This window comes from Phocoena phocoena, chromosome 4 (assembly GCF_963924675.1).
Source record: "Phocoena phocoena chromosome 4, mPhoPho1.1, whole genome shotgun sequence".
Classification (NCBI taxonomy): Eukaryota; Metazoa; Chordata; class Mammalia; order Artiodactyla; family Phocoenidae; genus Phocoena; species Phocoena phocoena.
Window position 1 is genome coordinate 70,813,348 of NC_089222.1, and position 26,261 is coordinate 70,839,608.

General features: G+C 40.4%; 1 protein-coding gene across 2 annotated transcripts; it reads left to right on the plus strand.

The window, feature by feature from the left end:
- Positions 1–5,271: 5,271 nt before the first annotated feature.
- Positions 5,272–26,053, plus strand: PLAAT1 (phospholipase A and acyltransferase 1). Of its 2 annotated transcripts, none has more exons than XM_065876893.1 (4): positions 5,272–5,286; positions 11,520–11,658; positions 15,446–15,714; positions 25,840–26,053. In XM_065876893.1, the coding sequence occupies exons 2-4, from the start codon at positions 11,520–11,522 to the stop codon at positions 25,939–25,941; spliced, it is 510 nt and encodes a 169-aa protein (XP_065732965.1). In that variant the 5' UTR covers positions 5,272–5,286; the 3' UTR covers positions 25,942–26,053. The 2 variants fall into 2 exon arrangements, with proteins under 2 accessions (XP_065732965.1, XP_065732964.1); XM_065876892.1 differs by lacking the exon at positions 5,272–5,286 and adding an exon at positions 10,969–11,031.
- Positions 26,054–26,261: the final 208 nt, after the last annotated feature.

Below are 26,261 nucleotides of genomic sequence, written 5' to 3' on the forward strand. Positions count from 1 at the left end.
AAAAAGCTTTTTTAATAGAAAACTTCTGTAAGGATAAAACACAAAGTATTTTTAAAAACTCAGTAATAATTTTACCTGTTTTAATGTATCCCAACCAAAACTCAGACCATTTCTAAATCATTAAAATCTAGAACAATATTTGAGAAAAATCCAAGACTTGGCAAGTCAAGGGAAAATGGGGATGATAATATCCATTAAGTTGATGTACATACTAAATGAGATGATATATATATTTTAAAAAATAAAGCACAGTATAAATATGCCTCTGTGATATGAATAGTATTACTTCCTTGCTTTATTCGAATATTGGTCCCTGGTTATATAAACACTTCAGAAATCTGCAGATGATTCTTTCCTTCCAATATGATTGTGCTTTTAGTTTTTAAAACAATTATACATTAGGAAACACCGATCAGGAACACATTTAAAATCCTAGGGATAATCAGTTTCATAAAAACTGTGACCTTTCCCAACATTCAAGAAATATCTGGTTCTGCATATATGGGAAATCTAGAGAGTTTCTAATGTAGCAACAAATGGGGGAATGGGAAACTCTGATGGTTTATGAAGCCTTTTCTGAATTAAAATCTGATTTAATTTACTGTATTCTGAAAGATATAAGTAAATATAAACATAAATATATAAGTGTAAATATATAAGCATCTTTTTTCTTCATAATGTCTGAGATTTCTGAATTTCTCTGTAATTACATTTAGCAGCGAGAAAACATCCATGACTGTTCTGAGCAGATCCCAGGAATCTGTCAGCTTTTCGCAGCATAGTAACCCACTGATCACTGCCTCAGACCTTCAATAGATACATAGGCCGTGTGCCTGTGCTTACAGAACTTCAGAGGTTTCCATGGATACGGGAATTTCAGTGATAAGGCACATTGACTATCGTTTTTCTTGTCACCAAGAGTCCTGTAAACACTTGTGCTTTAAGATCTTGTGCAGAAATTTAGCATTTTATGGAGGACCAAGTCAGAATTACGTTTTCCCAAATGCATTGTATGATTTCCCCTTTGGGCAAAGTCCCTGAAATCATTTACATTTGTGGCCTCTTTTTACTAATGGACTTTTATTTATTAGACTACTACAAGACAATAAAGGCTTAACTACATTGTCAGTATCACTTTTAAGGGACAGATATTTATACTGTGTAAATGTTACAATTAATGAAGAAGACAGTTTGCTCTAAATTTAAAATGGAAAGAAGCAAATAGGAAAGCAAGAACAGGAATATTATGTATATATTTAGCCATTTCTCTTCCTGAACAGGGTGAGATGTAAGTGTCAGTTTCAAGGACACCCTTGTGTCACATCTATCAACAAATCATTGTTTGAATGTACTCTTTTCATATTCAGTTTTTTTGTATAATTAAAATACCCTTTTGTAAATCTGTGAACATGGCAGGCTATGTCATTACTTTTCCCATTTCATATACATATAACTGAGGCTCTGGTTTAAGGAATATGCCCTGTGTCACACAGCTAGCAAGTGGCAGAACTGGGATTAGAACCCAAGACTATCTCACTGTCAGTACTCTTCCATTGTCCTTTTTCCTGGGCAGAATACAGGCAACTTCTATAGAAGGCATACCCCTGTCCTTCCTTCCTTGCCACAGGCTGATAGTTTTCTGTGGCTCTGACCTGGGCACCATCAAATCATTCTTTTCTCCACTCACTTCTCCAATTATTCATTCCCCTTGACTGCCCCAGACACTTGGCTCAGCCTAATTCATCAAGTTTAGTCATTTCAAATGCACATAACCATCGGGAAGCAGCAGTCACAAAGATATCACATAGCCTGGATGTGCACTACACGAGGACTCAGTAGGGAAACATTGCTAGTTTTAACCATATTGACCAAGAAGGTACAAAGCGCATTGAAAGAGAGGCTTGAGCAATTCGTACCAAAATCCAGTCTGAGCAGACATGTTGCCTGGATAGTCAAGTAGAGAAAAAAGCTTTTACTTTTACAGCATTGACTTTGGGGGGCAGGGTTGGAACCATATGACTGACTGTCTCTACTCCCACTTATTATGCTCTGGAGCCAAAAACCTCTGCATCATCTGAGCAAGTGTCTCAGTTAAGGCCATGAGATCTTTACCAGACCATGTTTGCACGAAGACTCTCTCATTCACCTTGTATTTGTGCAGGGTGTTCTGTTTTTGCGCTTTTTTCACCTAAAAGGAAGACTTTGCTTTTAATGTCTAATAAAAGAGGGAGTCTGCGTAGAGGAAGAGCTCTTGACTAAGAGACCTGATCTGGGCCTTTCCCTGGGAGACCCTGAGTGTGGAGCTTCACAGCTCAGGCCTCAGAGTAGCTGCCAGGACCTGAGTAATCATGGGTTCGTTGTGAGGCTCAAATGAGACAAAGGATATGAAAGTGCTTTGCTAATTGTAAAATATGCATTAAAAAACAGAGTTCTTTTGCATAAATAACAAGGTCCTAATGTATAGCACAGGGAACTATATTCAATATCCTGTGATAAACCATAATGGAAAAGAATATAAAAAAAATGTCTCTATGTGTATAACTGAGTCACTTTGCTGTACAGCAGAGACTGACACAGCATTGCAAATCAACTATACTTCAATAAAAAAACAAAAACAAACAAACAAAAAAACCCAAAGCACAGCAGCGTTCTTTTGAGGACTAATTCACATATTGCCAATTGATTTTAGTCTCCATATGTTAAAAAGGCAAATAATGACTCTTGTTAACACTGGGCTTTTGCTGGACTTTATTCATTTTACAAGAAACATGACTAAAGTATCTCCATTACGGTTATTTCAATATGTTTCAACCCTTTCAGCCTAACTAGGCAGCAGCTGAGGGTGTCATCCACGTGGTGCTTCACTTAATATAAAAGCCGAAGTAATGGGAATTAGTTATTTGGTTGTTTTATAACATCTGCTCCCATCGCATACCATGTATAGCCCTCGACATCCCAGGACTACAACTCCAGATTCAGACAAACTTCGGCTATTACTACCCGAGGCTAATTTCTCATTCTTTCAGGATGGAAATTTTAATTCTGTACTGGTCATCCATAGAGTACTGCCAAGGAATGATTAACTATCCCTCCAATCTGTAGGAATGAAGGGAGAACTCAGAGTTCTCCTGAACGACAAAGCTTTCTCTGTTTCCCCTACTAATTCCATTCAGGTATCGAACTGAATTTACTCTTAACGGAATGCATTTTATCTATACCTGGCAGGGATCTAGAAGTAAAATTACAAGATTTATTTCATTTGGATTCTATCATGTTGCATTTAATCACAAATATCCCCCCAAATGAAAAGATAATTTATCCTTGTGCCCTGACTGAGCAACCCTCCTCGGTTCAGATTCATGAATCCATAATGCAGGGAGGAGAGTGGATGATTAAGTGTCTGATTAGAGAAAACAGATTAACCTGGCAAACATAATAAATTTAGCTCATAAGCAGGATGGCATTATAAATGCTCACAATAACTCTCCTGTATAAAATCATGAACCACTGCTTTCAGTGATGACTCAATTGAAATAGTTGGAACATAAAGCAAATGCATGTTTATGGATCTCTCTTTGAGACATTAAAAGAGTATAGAAAGGTATATCTGATTCAGTTTATAACTAAAAATACATTAAATAGGGAACATGTAAGAAAAGTATTAACTCATAAAAACAAAGCTACAACCTCTTAAGTGTTTGAGTTTCTGCTTTACCAACAAGTATATCTAGATCCCACATGTTTTCAATGTCTTTCTAGTACTTTGTTTCCAAAGATGCCAAAGCCAGACCCCAATTTCAGACCCTGCAGATTCACCCTTAACCTTCACCACGGAACCTGATTCCTTTATAAAGGCGGCTGCATCTTTAGGTCGTTCTTATCCCATTGGGACAAAACAACATAAAATTAGAGAGCTATTTCAGCCTTTGAATCAGTAGGGAAAAAATCCTTCCTTTTAGCTGAGAGTCCATTTATATCAGAGTAAAAATCTAGGTTACGACTTGTTTGAAGGCAAGTCCTTGCGCTATGCTCCAAAAAGTTCACTTAGCAGTCTGCGGGCCTTCCTTACTTAGCTGGTTTGTTATTCTTGGCCTCCCTTTTTTAGCAAGGAGAAAATGGATACTCTTCATGCCCAGCTTTATTTTTAAACTCTTACGGCTATATTCCTGGAGGCCTCTGCTGGCCCATGGCCTGAAAGAGATTCAGTTAGGCCCTGCCCTGTCACGTGTGCACCCGAGTCGCCAGTTGCGCAGAATAAGGGACTTGCTCTGCTCCTCTATCTAGAATCAGACCTTTGTCAGGGACAGGGCAGGGCAAGTGGGGAGGGGAATGGGCTGCCCGAGGGAGTCGTGATTTTAGGGAAGGCCCCATCGGACGCAGCCAGGTAAATTTCCCATTGGGAGAAACTGATGCCTGGACATCTAGGGCCCTAGGCACCCTCCCTTCCTCCTTTCCGCCCTCCTCCCACTTCTGAAGTTGATCTTAGGCAGGAGGGGGGTGACAGGGAGGAGTCCAAAGCGGGTGGGGTCCACGTGTGTCCCCACAGTCCTGGGCTCCGGAACTGGCTCCCGGGTACACGTTTTGTAGGTATGTGTGATGGGAAGCAGGGAGGTTTTTTTAAGGCCACTCCCTCCTCCCACCTTAGCTTAGACTGAGATGCTTTCTTGGGGCACAGGGACCAGGATCCTTTCTGCTGCCTCAGAGGAATTTGTGTAGAGTGAGGAGGGGCGCGCTCCTAGTGGACGCAATGTGTATTCATGCTCACGAACATTTCTGGGCTCAACAAGACAAGTTAACGGTACAGCCGCCGCGTCTAGACCAGCCCTTGGTACAGGGAAAATTTGATGCAGGAACGTCCCAGTGGCGGGGCAGGGTGTCCTCGGTTAGTTACCGCGCTGGGGCTGCGCTTCGGCGGCTGGGTTTGTGTATGTGTCTGTGAGGGCGGAGAGCAGGTGTGGTGTCGGTACTCCCAGGGGTGCGGAGGGGACGGAGGCGGGCGGGCGGAGGGTCACCAGGCGGTGGCGCAGCCCGGCCCGGGCGGCAGGAGCAGCGAGCTTGCGCTGCAGCGTCGGAGCGCCAGGGCCTTTCCGCGCGGCGGGGTGGCGTTGGCGCCGGAGGCCGGCCTTGGCTACCGGCAGTACGCCGCTGCCGCCGTGCCCTCCCCCGGGCGCAGATGGAGTGGACCCCCGGCCGGTAGCTGGAGGGGCAACAGCGGCGTGGCCGGCGCGACCCCAGGACCCTCGCCGCTGCCGCCGGTGGGGAGAACAACCCAGGCTTCAGAGTGAGGTGTACTGGGGAGGGGGAGGGAGGACCTCTAGGACCCCGACAGCCTTGCTGAACCGGCTCTCAGACGAGAGAGCCCCAGGGACCAGTAGAGAGCTTCTCATTTAACCTATGTCCCTCCTCCCCCCTCGCCCCCCGCCCTTTTTCTTTTCTTGCAAGTGGGAGAACAGAGTCCATGGGGGAAAGAGAGACTTGCTTTCCCGTGTGACACAGCTATCAAGTGGCAGTACCAGGACTGGACCTCGTCTTGCTTACTAAGGCCTTGTATCCACCGTCCTCACTGAAATGAGTATGAATAATAAGTATTTATTATTATAATATATTAAGTTTGGGAACTATGAATGGTGATATCACTGTGGCATTCAGGACTATTAATGTAATTTGTGTGCTGGAAAAGCCCAGCCGCTCTGGCCTCCCTGGGCTCGGGATCCTAGTTCCTTCATTTATTAAACATTCCCTGGGCAGTTACTTGTGACAGCCACTCTGCAGCAAACTGCAGGTGTAGAGATAAACAGGAACCAGCCCTCCACGTGGAGCAGAAGAGAAAATTCCCCAGACGTCAGTAACTCACGCAGGGGTAGCAAACGCAGTGGGCATTAGAGAGATAAAGGAGTAGTGGTAGCTCGGAAGGAGATGTCACTTGTGGCTGAGAGGAGGTGGACCTTGGGGAGGAGGTGACATCTGATCTGGATCCTTAAGAGTGGGTCATTTGGAAATGGGCAGCGCATTCCAGGTAGAAGTTTCTTCGGTATTAGCAACATAACTCCAGGTGAGAGTGAGGAATAATGGTTTGGTTTGCCTAGAACGTAGGGATGAATAAGGAGTCCAAGATTACAGAGGGAGCGAGATTTGGAGTTGACAGGGGGATCCACGGAGGGATTCCAAGCTAGGAATGAGGGGGCAATGGCTGAGGATGGTTCATTTGGCTGGGAGTTGGAACCCTCAGCTGTAGGGAGAGGATGTGGGAGCAAGGATACTGGCAGCTCTGAGGGTCTGTGAATTAGCCGCTCTGGGAGCCTAGGGCTTCATGGAGCCATCTCAGTGTGGCAGGGCTATGGATGAAAAAAATGCAGCTTTAGTGGGAAATGGTCCAAACTGAATTGGGAGACTGTTAGACTGTAGGGACAGCCCGTGCTTATGTTTCAGACTGCCAATAGCATCCTCGGGAGTAGTTTGTGAAAAAGTGCTCTTAGTATTCTTGTAACACAGGTCGCCCCAGGGACACAAGCAGCAGTTAATCAGCCTGTCCCTATCTGTGCAGGGGGGCCGTTATTTCTTCTGATGCATCCCGGGGGACCAACCAGGAGCTATAAACAAGGAAGCTTGTTTTGGCACGAAACAGGAAGTTTCTTGTACAAAGATTACAGACACTCTTTATTGTAAACTAGTCAGACCATTCTGTGCAGACGAACTGTTAAAATGAAGTACTTTTACCTTAAAGGTGACACACAAAGATTTCAGCAGAGGACTTACAAATGTATCTGTAATTGGTTCTGTATTATCATGTTCATGAAGCACTACATAGCACACTTGCACTTGAATGGAATGGGTAGATGTCCATGTAAATCAAATTACCCAAGCAGACAGGTTTTAGCCATTTCCCTAAGGTATGATGAGTCTGGGAACCTTCTAAACGCTTCTAGAAGCTTCTCATCTTGACACCTCCCCTGCAGAAGAGCAGGGGTTCCCCAAGGCTCCACTTCCTATTACTCACTGGTTCCACGTATGAATGTTTAAAAACTTCCTGTGTCGTCTTATGAAATATACATTCTGTATGCTTTTGCAGCTTCTCTATCTAATGAATGTTTGAGAAGGGGGAAAAGATGAAATATCGTTTAGTAGCAATTCCTTTGGCTAGTGATGTTAATCAGTGGAGTAAGGAAGGAGCATGCAGTCTGGAACAAGCAGACAGACCTGGGATTGAATTCTAGTTCTGTCAGTTACTACCTGTGTGACTTTTAGTTCTGATACTTAATTCATCTGAGTCTCAGTTTCCTCATCTCTAAAAAGGTGATTGTAGTCATCAGCTCACAACTGTTATCCAGTCTCACAGCGTGCAAGAAGGGCTGCAGAAAGGTCAGCAAGGGAGGAGGTATAGTGCACACGGGGACAAGCATTTAAGGATGAGGAGCTGACCTTGGATGTAGGCTGATCTGAGTCCAGATGTGCATTCTGCCCTTTCCCACTGTGTAACTTCGGACGAGTCCCTGAACTGCTGTGAACGTCAGGTTCCTCATATTTAAAATGGGGGAAATAATTATATCTACTTTGTGCTGTTGATTTGAGGATTGCACAGTTTCTGGGAAATAGAATGAGATGAACACTAGAGGTGAAAGGGACCTCGGAAGGCCTCCTCACCTTACCAGCGCCTCCCCCCGGCCCCCTGGAAATCTTATTTTTATCAACTGTGACTGTGTTTAAACCTTCCCAGTGCCAGAGACTGATATCTGTACAAGGTGCTCCATTCCATTGTTGGATCACTTTCAGTAAAAGAGAAATTCTCCTCGTATACAGCTAAAAGTTGCCTCATTGTAACTTCCCCATATTGGTCTTCTTCTATGCTCTGCAGGGGAAAAAAATACATTGATCTTTTTTTTTTTTCATTAAAGATTTTTATTTTGAGCTAATTGTAGATTCACATGCAGTTGTAAGAAGTAATACAGAGAGATCCCTTGTACCTTTGCCGGGTTTTCCCCAGTGGTAACGTCTTGCAAAACCCCACTGCAGTATCACAAACAGGTTATTGACATGGACCACATGGAGAGGCAGAGCATTCCACCACCCCTAGCATCTTTCATATGTTGCCTTTTTATAGCCACACCCACTTCCTTCTTACCACTTCCTTAACCCCTGGCAACCATTATTAGTTCTCTGTTTCTATAGCTCGGTCATGTCAAAATGTTGTATAGATGGAGTCACATATATAACATGTCATGTCACTGGCTTTTTTCACTCAGCACAGTTCTCTAGAGATTCATCCTTGGTTGTGTTGTTGCATTTATTAATAGTTTGTTCTTTTTTATTCCTTAGAAGTAGTGTTCCATGGTATGGGTGTACCACAAATCGTTTACTGTTCACCCATGGAAGGTCATCTGGGTTGCTTCCAGTTTTGGCCTATTATGCTATAAACATTCATGTACAGGTTTTTGTGCAAATATAAGTCTTTAATGTCTTCAGTCTCTGGGATAAATGCCTAGGAGTGCAATTGCTGGACCATATTTTAGTTACAAGGTAAGTTTTTAAAGGAATTTCCAGACTGCTTTGAGTGACTGCAACATTTTATATTATCAACAGTGGTGAATGAGTGATCCAGTGACTCCACATTCTTGCCAGCATTTTCTCTGGTCACAATTTTTTAATTTAGCTATTGTGATAGGTATGTAATGCTATCATGGTTTTAATCTAAATATCCCTAATAGCCAGTGATGTTTAACATGGCTTGACATCTGCGGCTCTTCTTTGATGAAAGGTGTCATTGTGTCCTTTGCTCAAGTTCTAATTGTATTCTTTGCTTCTTAATTGTTAAGTTTTGAGAGTTCTTTGTATGTTCCTGATATTGGTCCTTTCTTGGATTAGTAGTTTTCAAAAATTTTCTCCTGCTCTGTAGCTTGTCTTTTTGTCCTTTTAATAGGGTCTTTTGTGCTGCAAAAGTTTTGAATTTTGAGGACATCCAATTTGTCAGTTTTTCCTTTTACGAATAATACTTTTGGTGTCAAGTCTAAGAACTCTTCGTTTACCCTAAATCCTGAGGATTTTCTCCTACGTATTTTTTCCTCTATGTTTTATAATTTTATATTTTACATTTAAGTCCCAAAGTGACAGAACTAGCATGGAGAAGACCTGAAACAAGAGCTCATGTCTCTCACACCTAGGGTAGTTATTTTTCCCTCCGTATTTTATAATACAAGTGTTTCAGGGAGTATTTTAAAAAGGTTGGCATTTGCTAATATCACTTTGTAGCTGTAAAATGGGATAATAACATAATAAACTCAAATCATGGTAGATTTTTAAAAAATGAATTAGGGTTAATTGAATAGTGCACTTGAAAAAACACGTTACACTACAAAGTACTTTCTGTTCAAATGGTGGTTATTATTGTAAGCTTGGCTAGGTCTCTGAATGCTAACAGGCAGCTGTGTGTGCTTGCTGCTTCCTTTTCATGGGAAATGTGTTTGTTTATATCATAGTATAGTATCTATTTTTCCTTTTAGTGCCCATGTGGCCAAATTGTGAACTGCCATATTAATAAGACTCAAACATATTTGAGAGGGTGGTTAGACTTAATAGTTTCCATAAAGTTGTTTTAATAGTTATTTTTCAACAGATGGACAGTTTGCATTTGGCCTCATTTCTGTGACAGTATGATGATTGAAGTTTTCAACAGATGGCATACAAATACTTGGGAAAACACCCTCCCAATATTAATTGTTGTAAAAAAGACTTTTAGTGTGCCAGGAAAATGATAGTCTGTATCCCCAAGCTCTTTGCGTATGCTATTATAATTATAATTTAGATGATTTGGAAGTTTCCCTTTCTGGCACTTGGGTTTATTTTGTAAATGAGTATATGTATCTACATTAGAGTGAGAGATGCAGAGGAATACTCTGTTGTCAATTAGATATTCAACATGGATGTAACATGAAATCTCCTTTTGATTATCAATGAATGTACATAACTTCCTCTTACTGAGTCATTCTACTTGGATGCTGTACATAGGAAATGTAATGTTCCATAAAAATCAACCATCAGAGACTTATGTGTTCTTTCTGAAAAGTACTGACTTAAAAGGAAAAAAATTCACCAAACTGTGAATTTTCAGACATACCCATCAATATGATGAACTTCCCAACCTTCCAAGTTGTCCCCCTTCTGCATCAACCACCTTGCACTGTTTTGGGAATCAGAAATGAGGAATCAGACAGTAAGTGGGGCAGTTGGGGAGTGGTGGAAATCTGTGGGAGTGTTTGTGGTTGTCACAATGACAAAGGGTGCTTACTGATATTTAGTGGGTGTGTTATCGAACCTGGATTTGGGTCCCCTTGCCTGACATGCAGCAAAGCCAACCTGTTGACACTGGGTTGTGGTGAAGGAAAGTACAGCATTTATCGCAGGTTGCCGAGCAAGAAGAATGGGCAGCTCATGCTCAAAAGTTCTGAACTCCCCAATGGCTTTCAGGGAAGGGTTTTTAAAGGCAAGGTGAGGGAGGGGCCACAGGGTGTGTGATCAGCTTGTGCTCAATTCTCGGCTTGGTTGGCATCAAGGTGAAGTTTCAAGCATCATTAATCTTCTGGTTTCAACCAGTCTGTGTCTATGTGCTTGAAGTCAGTAGTTTTCACCTGATGGGGTTCTGCTTCCTATAAAAACAACTTAGGAATGTGTGTCAGATACTTATCTATATATTTCAGGGAACTGGAAGTTTGGTGACTCCGCTCTCTGGCTGATTTATAGTCTAAATTTCCCCACCCAGCAGCTATTCTTTTTTTCTACTTCTTCACCTTTCCTAATCATTAACTCTTGAGCCAGCCTTTTAAGACTCAGGGGAAGCCTGGAAGACTAAAGCAAAAGCCTTTTTTCTTCAAAGGACAGGGACATGGGGACTTGTATATGGTTTCAGGTGGAGGCCAGTGTGCCTGGGTCTGCACAGCACAGTTCAGCACAAGGAAGAAAGGTCCTGTGTCCTACAGTATGCCTGAATATCTGACTGGACACTCATCTGAGCCTGGAGCTTGTGTCCGCTTAAATCACAGAGTAAGTTTTGCAGGATAAAGTATACTTTTGCACAGAAAGTGAACACCCAGACCTCTTTTTGATTTTACTAAGTCACTATATGAAAGGCTGAAAGACTTCTGATCTTCTGCTTCTGAATCCTGACTTTTTTCATGCTAAGTGCTTTATTATATTTTTTGTGTAGTCATGAACTGAACATTTACATAGTAAAACAGATATTATCATGAAATGCTTATTATAATAAAGGAGCCCTGGGGTTAATCAGTATGAGAAGCATTGCTATAGAAAATTAAGCAATGGTAGAGAAATTCTTTCTCCACTTGTCCACATGTGCACACATAATTCCATATAGGAATCATTGAAAGAAAAGGACAGTGGTGTGAATCTAAGTATTTAGTAAGGAATGCAATCCAATAAATTCTGTATTGCCATGTTTCTATAGAAGCCTTGAACTGATTTTCTTTTGCCAAGTCATATCAGCTAGATCTTCTTTGTGTCTGTCGTTGCAGATGGCGTTTAATGATTGCTTTAGTTTGAACTATCCTGGCAACCCTCAGCCAGGTGATTTGATTGAAGTGTTTCGTCCTGGCTATCAACACTGGGCACTGTACTTGGGTGATGGGTATGTTATCAACATAGCACCTCTAGGTAAGGTTTGTTTCCAGAAGCTCCTGGGAGCTTTTTAGTTTTCTTGTTACAAGAAGGGATCATGAACAAAATCATAAAATAAAACAGACTAGAAATAAAATGTAGAAAGTAGATAAATCCAACGGATCTAGGTTTACAGAAGGACCTTCTAAGACTAAAGTGGCATTGAAAAAATCACAAAAGCCAATTAACATTAAAATTTTAAACCCCTGGATTAAAAAAACACAGTTAAAAAGTAAATAATCAGCTGGGGAAAATATTTGCCACAAACATGACAAGAGTCACAATGTCTTTATATGTAATACAAATAGATTATTTCAATTCATTCAGCATTATTTATAGATTTTCCAGTATGTGCCAAAGGCTATTCTAAATGCTAGGGATACATAAGCCAGTCCCTACACAGTGGAGCTTACATTCTAGTGGAGAGAGAGAGGGAGACAGAGACAGAGAGAGAGGGAGAGGGGGAGAGAGGGAGAGAGGGAGAGAGCAAGCCCGAGAGAGGGAGCATGAACAAAATACAGAAAGTAATGTTAGATTAGAGATAAGTGATAATGGAGAAAATCATAGAAGCAGGATAGGAAGTGCTGGGGAGTTGTGGCTGCTGCAGTTTTAAATTAACTGGTCAGGGAAATCTCATGAGAAAGTAACATTTGAGACACAACTTGAAAGAGGTGAAGAAACCCAGCACGTGATATTTGGGGAAAGAGTTCCTTAAGCTGAGGGAACAGCAGCGAACACCCAAATCCCAACAAACAAATGGGTAAAAGATTGTGAACAGTCTGTGGAAGACAAAAATACAATACCCATTTTTAAAGGTTTCAGCTTTTCAGTCATCTAGGAATTATAAAATAAAATGACAGATTTTGTGCCTCTCACATTAGCAAAATTTAAAAAAATGATAATCTGTTGATAAAGGTATAATGAAATGAACACAGGGATACTGTTGACAGAAATATAAGTTGATAAAATTGTTCGCAAAAACAATTTAACAATATGTGCTAAGAGTCTTAAAGGAGTTTATATGCTCTGACCCTGTAATTTTACCTCTATGAATCTATTCTTGGGAAATACTTTTAGAGATACTAATTTAATATTTGCGTATGAGAATGTTCACTTCTATCTCATTTATAATGGTTTAAAAAACAGAATGGATCAATGGCCAGCAAGGGAATGGTTAAGTGAATTATGATTTAGCCACAAGATATTAGGTATCTGTGTCTGGCAGAATTTTTTTTGCGGTATGCGGGCCTCTCACTGTTGTGGCCTCTCCCGTTGCGGAGCACAGGCTCCGGACGTGCAGGGTCAGCGGCCATGGCTCACAGGCCCAGCCTCTCCGTGGCATGTGGGATCTTCCCGGACCGGGGCATGAACCCGTGTCCCCTGTATCGGCAGGCAGACTCTCAACCACTGCGCCACCAGGGAAGGCCTGGCAGAATTTTTTAGTTGCAAGTAACATAAATTCAAATTCACTTAAACAAAATGGCAAATTCATTGCTTCAGTGAAGGCAACTACAGAAAGAGTAGAGATGGTGCTGGCCTCAGGGATGCCCGGATCTAGGGGATTGAACACTATCAAAATTCTCCATCCCACATCTGCATTCTTTTTCTATATATTGTCTTCATTATCCCAGGCTATGTCTAAGAAGCTGAGCTGATGACCATAAGCATTCTTAGGCTCTCATCCTTACAGGCTTGTGACCCACAGGAGAGAGTTACTTCCTGCCCATTGCAGTTAGAAAAATCATGGAGAATGACTCTAATTGTCTGGTGTGGGTCCCATGTCCATCTCTGAACCATAACTGTGTGCAGGAATAGGATAGTATGACTGGCCTAGAGTCTTTTCCAGAAAGGAAGAAGCAGTGGTAAGATGGGGTGCTCAGTAGACTAAAACAATAATACTTTAACAGCTAAAAATCATTTCTGGACATCTTTAATTGCATGAAAGATGATCTTGTATGATAGCTATTGGAAAATTCCAGATTAAAGTGCATTGTGTAATATGGTACCTGGTTTGCAAGGAAATCATATACACACACATACATGTTAACGCAAACATATACACACACATATACAAGTGATAATAAAAGACAGTACAAATACATCAAAATAATAATAATAGTTATTTCTGAGTGGCAGGATAATAGGTGGTTTATATTTATTTATGTGTTTATGCTGTATTTTTCTGTATTTTCTACAGGTTTAGAAATGAGCACAAATTATTTTTAAAAATGTATGCAAATAACAAATAGCCTAGAATAATTTTTCCTCAAGATACCTTTATAAAGAAGTGTTTATAGGCCTAAGTCTTACTATCTTGAGAGCTTCTGAGAACTGTTAATGAAGTGATTTTTGCAAGATTTTGAGCTATTTGCCTCTTGTTCTAGAATATTGGAAGTGACAAATAAAATGACATTTATGATATAGAGCCATTCATTCTGTAGAGTCTGATAATTAACACTAAGCAATTCTTTACATTATCTCTGCAGTTTTCACATTTGGAAAATAATATGAGGTTTTTGTGCTGTTTTCTTTTTTCCCGCCTTAAGCTCCATCTTAATGTGGTTCAAGCACTGAGCTTTGATCCTGTAGACTGAAGTTAAATTCCTGTTTCTGTTAACTACTTGTGGGATGTTCCACAAGCCAGTTTATCTCTCCAAGCTTTGATTTTCTCATCGGTAAATTGATTACATCAAACTAGTCAAAAAAAAAATTGAATAATTCTAACTAGAATATATGTGTCCTATGAACTTGTAATGTGTAAGAACTTTTAACGTGTAAGATAATTAACTGGAAATGCTGCTCCAATGAAAAGGATTTTGGAGGAGAGAAAAAAAGAGGAGTGGAAAAAAATGTTTGCTTTTAGTCATAACTGAAAGGAAAAGTGTCATAACACTGGTTATACAGAGACCCTTCATCTCATGGTTTACTTGAACAATGGCCAAGCATAGCAGTCTCGGGCAGATGGAGAGGGCCTAGGGCCTGGTGTTAAAGCCGAACACTAAGGAATCAGATGCCTCAGGTGCTGACTACGGCACGCCAGGACACAGAGGTTCCAGGCAGTCTAGACCAATGCTTACTAATAGAGGCAGTAAGATGGAGTGGTAGGGCATGGGGAATTGTGACAGGTGGGTAGGGCGCAGCTAGGGGCCACATAGAGTTGACAGTGCCTACTACATTAGGTTTAGTTTTAGGACTTAGTTTCTTGGCTGAAGGAACTAGCAAAACAAGGCAGGGCCCCAGCCTGACGCCAGCTGACCCCTCAGAAGACTGGGGTCCCCTGCAGGTTTCAAAGTGAAGCCTAATTAAAAGAACAAGTGTAAAAACAGAGCTGGGTGTAAGGAGTGCTGCTTAGATGCGGGACAAGAGCACTAATCATAATGCGCTACTGCTAAGCCCAATGGTATTAGTTTGGAAGAGTTCAAATGCTGAAAAATAGACTGCATCATAGAAAAAGGGGGCAATGATCTTATCTGTACTTTGTTGGAAACATGTCAAGATCCCTAATAATAATCAATTGATAGAGAACTTATTCCTCAAAAATAGGTAGAGTTTTCACACCCAATTTGTTCTATAAATTTTCAAAAAGATAGGTAGGTATAGATTTTCAAAAAGTTTTCTTATATTCTCACTCATATAGTATTGAACAAATGTTAGTGATAAATTAGAGAATGAGGGTTTACTGTTAGTAAGCTTAAATGGTTTCTGGTTTGAGGATAAGTTAGGATGGCTATGGAGTTCACTGGGCTGGGTCGCTATATCTTGCTAACCAGAATTCTCCTTATAGACGATGGCACTTCTGCATCGTTTACAAGCGCCAAGTCTGTATTCAGCAGAAAAGCCCTGGTGAAGATGCAGCTTTTGAAGGATGTTGTGGGAAATGACACATACAGAATAAACAATAAATACGATGGAACATACCCACCACTCCCCGTGGAAGAAGTCATGCAGCGGTCAGAGTTTGTTGCTGGACAGGAGGTGGAGTATGACTTACTTGTCAACAACTGTGAGCATTTTGTGACTTTGCTCCGCTATGGAGAAGGAGTTTCAGAGCAGGTGAGTTTTCTCTAGGAGAAATGGAAGTTTCTTACATTGGGAAAATAATAGCTACTGACTATGATCAAGTTTTCAGGCCAGATGGAAAAGAACAAGAAAATATGAGAACACTGAAGGACAAAGGAGGGAATCGAGTTGCCCAAGGTCATGCAGCAATTTCATGACCACACTGAGACTAGAACATTCGTATCATGAATTTGGGTTAGAAGGGACTTGAAGCAGAGTGAAGACCATAGCTTTCTGTCATTCTTATTGCCCTCTGTCCTTCGGTATTTTTTCCCATTACCCCACCATACAGCAATTAAATCAGTAATTTTATATACTGAAAAAAATATGCTGAAAAGAATGCTGACATTTTTGAGTGGGAGTTCATTTGCCGAAAACATAGATGGTAATAGTGAGATTCTTTTCCATTAGCTGAAAGAGGCTAACTGATGCCATAGCTTGGTGGCTTTGTAGATGTCTTCTGTTTCCTTGCAATGCTAGTTTCAAATAAATGTTGTGCTTTTGAGGAGATCCTTTGATTCATTGAGCTTTTGGAGGATTTTCAGTGAATTAATTGACTTTTAAAAAAATTATTTATTTATTTTTTGGTTGCGCGGGGTCTTAGTTGCAGCAGGCAGGCTCCTTAGTTGTGGCTCCAGGGCTCCTTAGTTGTGCCATGCGAACTCTTAGTTGCAGTATGCATGTGGGATCTAGTTCCCTGACCAGGGATTGAACCCTGGCCCCCTGCATTGGGAGCTTGGAGTCCTATCCACTGTGCCACCAGGGAAGTCCCTGGTGGAGGACTTCCCCCACCAGAGGGAGTAGCTTATAGTTTTGTTATTTACCATCACTATTAGGTAGTATGTTGGATTCCTCACTAAAAGCATGCCCTTTCCCTACCTATCTTCCCACCAATCCAATTCCATCATTGATGTTTTAACCTAACGATTTATTAAAGTGGTGTGAGAAAATGAATATATAAAGGCTTCCAGTATCTTTAAATGGTGGATCTGTTATATAAATGTCTATTCTGAGGAATGAAGTTACAATCCTGCTCACGAAAGCTTGGGAAAATGGGAGATGGAACATAATGAAAAGATACATTTGTTTTTATTAAGAAGTAATTTAGTTGGAAATTCATTTTTATTAGGAAGTACATTACCATAATGAATGTTCTATTCACATGTAGCAATAAATTGCTTCTGATCCAAAACCCAGAGGATGTGCACACAAGTTTCAGCTCACCTTTGCATTGAAAAGTAGTGGTATGGCTAAGAAATACAGTTTGTTAATGACAAAGTTGTCCACTGCACTCAATCAGTATTTTTTTTTTAATGTGGCTAAATCAAAAGGAATTAGAGCCATCTTTTTGCTTTGACTCTCACTTGTAATCTATCATCTTTCCACCTTTCATACCCAGATCAAGACCCATGAAAAAGTAACCATTTTTTTAACAACTAATAGAACTGTTCTTTAGCAGGTTCTGATGAAGATGGTGTAGTGACAGCCTTAAGGACACACCTAAGCTTTGGAATTCTGCTGATCTGAGCTAGAGCCCCATCTTCGCCACTTCATAGCTGGATGACTTTGGACACATTGTTTATCAGTTTCCTAATCTATAAAGCGAGGTTGTTTTATAGATTGTAAGAGATTTTTAAAGTCTCTTAGCATACTCCGTTACATATTATTCATCCCAATAAAAAGTGTACTTTCATAGACTACTTTTAATTTCAGTATTTTAGCAATTTTATAGATCTTTGTTGACACTCTTCAGTAAAATTCTCTTGATCTAAGAAACTACAGCACTCGAATTGTTATTTTTATTTCTATCAATAATTATTAGTGTTAGTACTAATAATAACTAATATTAGATTTGTTTTCCAGGGTCCCTTTAAGGCTTAGGGGTCTTGAGCATAGAACAGTATCCTTGGGAAATGGCTGTGTATTTCCCCCAATTTAAAAAACTATAAATACATAAAAAGGTTAGAAAGGTGGAAGGATTGTGGCCCCATCTTTTTCTTCTTTGTACTTTTCTGTATTTTTAAAAAAATTAATGGACTTTACTTTTTAGAGTAGTTTTAAATTCACAGCAAAATTGAGCTGAAAGTATAGAGTTCCCACATACTCCCCCTCCCACACACATAAATGTATCCTTCCCCACTGTCAACATCCTACAGCAGTGTGGTATATTTGTTACAAAAGATGAACCAACATTGGTACATCCTTATCAGCCAGAGTCCATAGTGAAGGAAACCAGAATATGCCACCCCCAAATATGTCACTTTGGCATAAGGATTATTTTGAGCAATTGAGAGACACCTGAGTAGAAGCGGTTACAAGAAAAGCTCTCTGCCCTCCCCCTATTTGCCTAAAAGCAGGACATAAATTTTCAAAGGTGCTCCTCCTCCCCACTCTACCAGGAAGGACAGAAGTTCATCATCAGGGACAACCAGTGGTTAATTTAAGATGCTTATCAGCCTAGAGAGGGCACTGGAGGTATCTACATAACAAACTACATACAAGCCTCTGTTTACCATTAGTTTCCTGTACGTTTACCTTCCCACAGACTGTTGCCCTTGGAAGGCGAACCACTTTCCTGTGTCCTGTCATTTCTCTACACATTTATTGTTCTTTGTTGAAGATGCTATATAAGCCTGAATTCTTTGTGTCTTATTTTATTTATTTATTTTTATACAGCAGGTTCTTAGTTATGTATTTTATACATATTAGTGTATATATGTCAATCCCAATCTGCCAATTCAGCCCACCACCACCACGCCCTGCCGCTCTCCCCGCTTGGCGTCCATACGTTTGTTCTCTACATCTGTGTCTCTATTTCTGCATTGCAAACCAGTTAATCTGTCCCATTTTTCTAGATTCCACATATATGTGTTCATATACGATATTTGCTTTTCTCTTTCTGACTTACTTCACTCTGTATGACAGTCTCTAAGTCCATCCACATCTCTACAAATGACCCAGTTTCGTTCCTTTTTATGGCTAATATTCCACTGCATATATGTAACACATCTTCTTTATCCGTTTGTCTGTCAGTGGGCATTTAGGTTGCTTCCATGACCTGGCTATTGTAAATACTGCTGCAATAAACACTAGGGTGCATGTGTCTTTTTGAATTATGGTTTTCTCTGGGTATATGCCCAGTACTGGGATTGCTGGGTCATATGGTAATTCTATTTTTAGTTTTTTAGGGAACCTGCATACTGTCCTCCAAAGTAGCTGTATCAATTTACATTCCCACCAACAGTGCAGGAGGGTTCCCTTTTCTCCACACCCTCTCTAGCATTTGTTGTTTGTAGATTTCCTGATGATGCCCATTCTAACCAGTGTGAGGTGATACCTCATTGTAGTTTTTTTTTTTTTTTTTTGATACGCGGGCCTCTCACTCTTGCGGCCTCTCCCATTGCGGAGCACAGGCTCCGGACGTGCAGGCTCAGCGGCCACGGCCCACGGGCCCAGCCGCTCGGCGGCATGTGGGATCCTCCCGGACTGGGGCACAAACCCGTGTCCGCTGCATCGGCAGGCGGACTCCCCACCACTGCGCCACCAGGGAAGCCCCTCATTGTAGTTTTGATTTGCATGTCTCTAATAACCAGTAATGTTGAGTAGCTTTTCATGTGCCTCTTGGCCATCTGTATGTCTTCTTTGGAGAGATGTCTGTTTAGATCTTCTGCCCATTTCTGATTGGGTTGTTTGTTTTTTTATTATTGAGCTGCATGAACTGTTTATATACTTTGGAGATTAATCCTTTGTCCGTTGATTCGTTTGCAAATATTTTCTCCCATTCTGAGGGTTGTCTTTTCATCTTGTTTATGGTTTCCTTTGCTGTGCAAAAGCTTTTAAGTTTCATTAGGTCCCATTTGTTTATTTTTGTTTTTATTTCCATCTCTCCAGGAGGTGGGTCAAAAAGGATCTTGCTGTGATTTATGTCAAAGAATGTTCTTCCTAGGTTTTCCTGTAAGAGTTTTATAGTGTCTGGTCTTACATTTAGGTCTCTAATCCATTTTGAGTTTATTTTTGTGTATGGTGTTAGGGAGTGTTTTAATTTCATTCTTTTACATGTAGTTGTCCAGTTTTCCCAGCACCACTTATTGAAGAGGCTGTCTTTTCTCCATTGTATATCCTTGCCTCCTTTGTCATAGATTAGTTGACCATAGGTGCGTGGGTTTATCTGTGGGCTTTCTATCCTGTTCCATTGATCTATATTTCTGTTTTTGTGCCAGTACCATATTGTCTTGATTACTGTAGCTTTGTAGTGTAGGCTGAAGTCAGGGAGTCTGATTCCTCCAGCTCTGTTTTTTTCCCGCAAGATTGCTTTGGCTATTCGGGGTCTTTTGTGTCTCCATACAAATTTTAAGATTTTTTGTTCCATTTCTGTAAAAAATGCCATTGGTAATTTGATAGGGATTGCATTGAATCTGTAGATTGCTTTGGGTAGTATAGTCATTTTCACAATACTGATTCTTCTAATCCAAGAACATGGTATATCTCTCCATCTGTCTGTGTCATTTTTTTTTAAATTTTTAAATTTTATTTATTTATTTATTTTTATTTTTGGCTGTGTTGGGTCTTTGTTTCTGTGTGTGGGCTTTCTCTAGTTGCGGCGAGCAGGGGCCACTCTTCATCGTGGCTGCGGGCCTCTCACTGTCGCGGCCTCTCTTGTTGCAAAGCACGAGCTCCAGACGCGCAGGGTCAGTCGTTGTGGCTCATGGGCCTAGTTGCTCCACGGCATGTGGGATCTTCCCAGACCAGGGCTCGAACCCGTGTCCCCTGCATTGGCAGGCAGATTCTCAACCACTGCACCACCAGGGAAGCCCCTGTTTGTGTCATCTTTGATTTCTTTCATCACTGTCTTATAGTTTTCTGAGTACAGGTCTTTTACCTCCTTAGATAGGTTTATTCCTAGTTATTTTATTCTTTTCATTGCAATGGTGAAGGGGATTGTTTCCTTAATTTCTTTTTCTGATCTTTTGCTGTTAGTGTATAGGAATGCAAGAGATTTCTGTGCATTAATTTTGTATCCTGCTACTTTACCAAATTCATTGATTAGCTCTAGTAGTTTTCTGGTGGCATCTTTAGGATTCTCTATGTATAGTATCATGTCATCTGCAAACAGTGATGATTTTACTTCTTCTTTTCCAATTTGTATTCCTTTTATTTCTTTTCTTCTCTGATTGCATGGCTAGGACTTCCAAAACTATGTTGAATAATAGTGGCGAGAATGGACATCCTTGTCTTCTTCCTGATCTTAGAGGAAATGCTTTCAGTTTTTCACCATTGAGAATGATGTTTGCTGTGGGTTTGTCATATATGGCCTTTATTTTGTTGAGGTAGGTTCCCTCTATGCTCACTTTCTGGAGAGTTTTTATCATAAATCGGTGTTGAATTTTGTTGAAAGCTTTTTCTGTATCTAGTGAGATGATCATATGGTTTTTCTTCTTCAATTTGTTAATGTGGTGTATCACACTGATTGATTTGGGTATATTGAAGAATCCTTGCATCCCTGGGATAAATCCCACTTGATCATGGTGTATGCTCCTTTTAATGTGTTGTTGGATTCTGTTTGCTAGTATTTTGTTGGGGATTTTTGCATCTATATTCATCAGTGATATTGGTCTGTAATTTTCTTTTTTGCATTATCTTTGTCTGGTTTTGATATCAGGGTGATGGTGGCCTTGTAGAATGAGTTTGGGAGTGTTCCTTCCTCTGCAATTTTTTGGAAAAGTTTGAGAATGATAGGTGTTAGCTCTTCTCTAAATGTTTGATAGAATTCACCTGTGAAGCCATCTGGTCCTGGACTTTTGTTTGTTGGAAGATTTTTAATCACAGTTTCAATTTCATTACTTGTGGTTGGTCTGTTCATATTTTCTATTTCTTCCTGGTTCAGTCTTGGAAGGTTATACCTTTCGAAGAATTTGTCCATTTCTTCCAGGTTGCCCATTTTATTAGCATAGTGTTGCTTGTAGTAGTCTCTTATGATGCTTTGTATTTCTGTGGTGTCCATTGTAACTCTCCTTTTTCATTTCTAATTTTATTGATTTGAGTCCTCTTCCTCTTTTTCTTGATGAGTCTGGCTAAAGGTTTACAATTTTGTTTATCTTCTCAAAGAACCAGCTTTTAGTTTCATTGATCTTTGCTATTGTTTTCTTTGTTTCTATTTCATTTATTTCTGCTCTGATCTTTATGATTCCTTTCCTTTTACTAACGTTGTGTTTTGTTTATTCTCTCTCTTTGAGTTACTCTTCCCTGAATTTCTCCCATGAGTATATGAGATATGCATGTTAATAAACTTCTGTTTGCTTTCCTCTTATTACAGAGCCTCAGCTGAGAACTTGTTATGGGTAAAGGAAAAAATTTTCTTCCCCTAAAATAGTTAACATAAGGGTTCACTCTTTATGTTGTAAATTCTGTTGGTTTTGACAACTGTGTATGACATCTTGTATACTCTGCTTAATCATTCCCTCTTTCTCTAAATCTCTGGCAACCACTGATTTTTTTTTTTTTACTGCCCTGTAGTTTATCTTTCCCAGAATGTCATATAGTTGAAATCATACTAAGCAATATGCACTTAAAATTCTTCCATGTCTTTTCATGGTTTTGTTGCTCATTTCTCTTTATCGCTGAATAATATGCCCTTGTCTGGATGCACCACAGTTTATTTTTCCAGTCACCTACTGAAGGACATCTTGGCTGCTTCCCAGTTTTGGTAATTATGAAAAAAAAGCTGCTGGAAACATTTGCATGTAGGTCTTCTGTGGATGTTAATTTTTGACTCATTTGGATAAACACCAAGTTTTATGATTGTTGGATCATACGGTAAGAGTATGTTTAGTTTTGTAAGAAGCTGCCCAGCTGTCTTCCAAAGTGGCTGTACCATTTTGAATTCCCACCAGCAATGAACAAGAGCTCCTGTTGCTCCAAATCTTTAGCATTTGGCACTGTCAGCGTTTTGGAGGTTAGCCATTCTGATAGGTACATGGTTGTATCTCCACTGTTTTAATTTGCAATTCCTTAAATATGTATGTTGTTGGACATCTTTTCATGTCTTATTTACTCTCTGCATATCACATTTAGTGATGTGTCTCTTGAGATCTTCAGCCCAATTTTAATTGTGTTGCTTGCTTGTTTTCATATTGTTGAGTTTTAAGAGTTCTTAGAATATTTTGGAAAACAATCTTTTATCAAATATGCCTTTCACCAATGTTTTCTTCCAGCCTGTGGCTTGTCTTTTCCTTATTTTTACAAATTCCTAAAATCAACATTTCTCACTGTTCGAGTCTAAACAAGTTACTAAAATGTGTCTATCTTTGTGGAAGATAGCAACATCCTTGGATGGGCCTGGACAAGCTGACAGACAGTACACCCTGACTGTGTTTCTTTGCATAGCACTGCAGCCTTAGAGTCTTGGGGGAAGAGGGATTTTGATAACCCCTACAGTCATCTGTGACCCAGCTAAACTGATATCTGGACCCAGCTGCTTCAGTTATAGCTAATATTTCACTGGGCATGTATATATAGATCCTCAGAATGGGTTGTTTACCATGCCCCCCCCACCCCGAAAGCCCTATAAAGGATGAAATGTGCAGGATAGGATTTGGGGATCTTATAATCCTGAATCAGCCATGAAGTAAAAGCTCTTGTTCATGCTGTTTCACCACAAAAATCCTGGGATTTTATAATCTTGCAGGTCAGATCCCATTACACATAACTCTAAGGGATTGTCCAAATTACATGTGCTTTTTCCATTTAGAATGCAACTTGAAAAAAATAAATGTTTGGGATTTGGGAAACTGCATGCTGGAAGTGGCTTTATTATAATTGTATCTTGCCTGTGCAATCTCAGGGGATTTTGAGTTAGTATTAAGTTGTCTGTCCCCTCCCCAGGTCTCTTAGATTTATGGGATTTCTCTCACATGTTATGTTTCTAGTGGCTGAAAGATACCCAGTGAGTTAGGACTGCATCTAGCTGGGGCCACCCCACCCACAGGGTCCTGCCATTTTCCCAGGGCTGTCCTCTGCTGCCATTTGATGTCTCTGTTTAAAGACACCAATTGCACCTTCCTGTTTTTGCATTGCCTGCCATATTTTCCTGAATCAGCCCTCCTTGGAATCTCAGCATCTGCCAGGAATTGCATGAGGTTTGGGCTTGGTTTATAATCCTTACTCCCTGTCTGATTATTGATTCTGCCCCTCTTTGGAATTTTGTCTGGTATCTTGTATCTCCCAGCCCTTTTTTGCTCCCCATGAGCTATGTGGGTAGCTCTATGCTATAGTGAATTCTGACTCTCTCCTGGGAAGCAACTTAGGTAGCAACTAATTAAAAATTACAGATAAAAGAAATATCCAACTAACCAAATACATTAAATTAGAATTGTAAACTAAAATAGGATTTTTCAGTTGTTTACCAGTGTCATTCTCTTTGGCAACTGGGGATGGTAACAGAGCAGGGAGTTATAATTATAGGCCTCGTCCCTACAGACCACAGGATGATGTAATGAAGTGAATACTCTTGCCATTGTGCTTCTGTCCTGGCTAGAACCCATGCTGCCTGTTCCCCATAGGGAACCCACAGTTAGGGAGGGAACATTATGTGGCATATGGGGGTGGCAGGCTCTGTGGTGGAGGGCTGTGGGTTAGACAGAGGGCATGCTCCAGTGTGAGCTGGGTCACAGTTTCCAGCACTGGGGCTGGTCTCCAGAGTAATTTAGGAAAAATGTTTTGCTTTATTTGAAAGCCCGATTCTTAGCTCCCAGAGAATAACTGTTGTTTTCAGAATACCTGATGACTCTGAAGTATCTGAATGTGACCTTTGGGTCATAAAATTGCACTGCAGATGGAAGGCGATATTAGTTGAGTGCCATGAAACCATGAATATTCATCAGTTCCGTCATCATGATGATGATTAATACCCTGAAAGATATAAATGTCTGAGCTCCTTTATGGACAGTGGAGCTTGAGAGTGGTTTATTTTCATTTGTCTACATGAGAAATTACTTTTTGACATGATAGTTATCATCAGTATTGACTTCTCTTGAAGTTTGTTTATCAGAATAGAAAGTGTATCTACCAAATAAGAGCCTATAGGCATTGAGCTCAAGTCACATCCCTGAATTATTTTCCTAACAGACATGAAGTCAAGGAACACACACACACACACACACACACACACACACACACACACATACAGGTCCATCCAAATGCTGTCATCTTTTTAACAGACTTCTTGAATGAGTGCTCCCACTTTCTTATCATGTCTACACCCCTCAACCAATACACACACACACACACACACACACACACACACACACACACACACACACAGGATATTCACCTTGATATAGAATCAACCAAACCAGTATGTGTTTAGGGGGTTTCATAGGGGGAGAACACATGGTTCAAGACTAAACTATATCTAAACATCCTGGTGGTACGACCTCCCTCGGGCAAATCACTTTTAACTTCTCAAGTTTTACAAAACAGGAGTAATGCTACCTCCCAGGGTTACTATGACAATTATTAGGAATTGTGGCATAATGAGTTTGTAAACTCTCAGAAGCTATAAAAATATGAGGAATCTCGGGCTTCCCTGGTGGCGCAGTGGTTGAGAATCTGCCTGCTAATGCAGGGGACACAGGTTCGAGCCCTGGTCTGGGAGAATCCCACATGCCATGGAGCAACTAGGCCCGTGAGCCGCAACTACTGAGCCTACGTGTCTGGAGCCTGTGCTCCGCAACAAGAGAGGCCGCGATAGTGAGAGGCCCGCGCACCGCGATGAAGAGTGGCCCCCACTTGCCACAACTAGAGAAAGCTCTTGCACAGAAACGAAGACCCAACACAGCAAAACTAAAATAATACATAAACTCCTACTCCCAGCATCTTCTTAGAAAAAAAAAAAAAATGAGGGATCTCTACCTATGTGTATTTCTATCTTTGTCATAATTATAATAATTACAAATTTATTTCATCAGCATACAGAATTTTAATTTTGCACTGAGTTTTGAATTCATCCATTGTACATTAAAATGGGTCTTCAGTTTAGGAAACAAGCTAAAGCTGGGGTTTAGGACACTGAGATGCTTTTAGAATAAGATGTGTTTTTGTTTGTTTCCTGTTTCCTTATAGGCCAACCGAGCAATAAGTACCATTGGGTTTGTGGCAGCTGCCGCTGGTGCCTTCTCTTTCCTTGGCTTGTTTCCAAAAAGACTAAGAGCAAAATACTATTAATTTACTGAAGAGATATTGGAGCTGAAGGAATTTGTGAGGAGGAAAGGAAACTTGGGATGAATACTTATTTTCAATGTATCATTATTGTTCCAAATTCCAATGATGGATGGCAGGCTCTTTAATAAATTGTTTACTGGTATTGTCTCATCACTGAGCCATGGAAATTTTTCTCCCTACTAGCATAGATTTCCTGTGGCAGCTTGAGTAAGAAGCAGTAGCCTTTTGAGTGAACCAGCAGAGGATCTTAATATCACATCATCATTTATCTTCTATAAATATTGTTTTCCTTTCCCCTGAGGGTAACTATTTTGTATTTGCCA

Excerpts from the sequence above, each read along its gene's own strand:
- PLAAT1 (XM_065876892.1), top strand. The coding sequence starts at position 10,969 with ATGCCTGAATATCTGACTGGACACTCATCTGAGCCTGGAGCTTGTGTC. Across the intron at positions 11,659-15,445 it reads TATCAACATAGCACCTCTAG|ACGATGGCACTTCTGCATCG; the intron begins GTAAGGTTTGTT and ends TTCTCCTTATAG. Across the intron at positions 15,715-25,839 it reads GAGAAGGAGTTTCAGAGCAG|GCCAACCGAGCAATAAGTAC; the intron begins GTGAGTTTTCTC and ends GTTTCCTTATAG.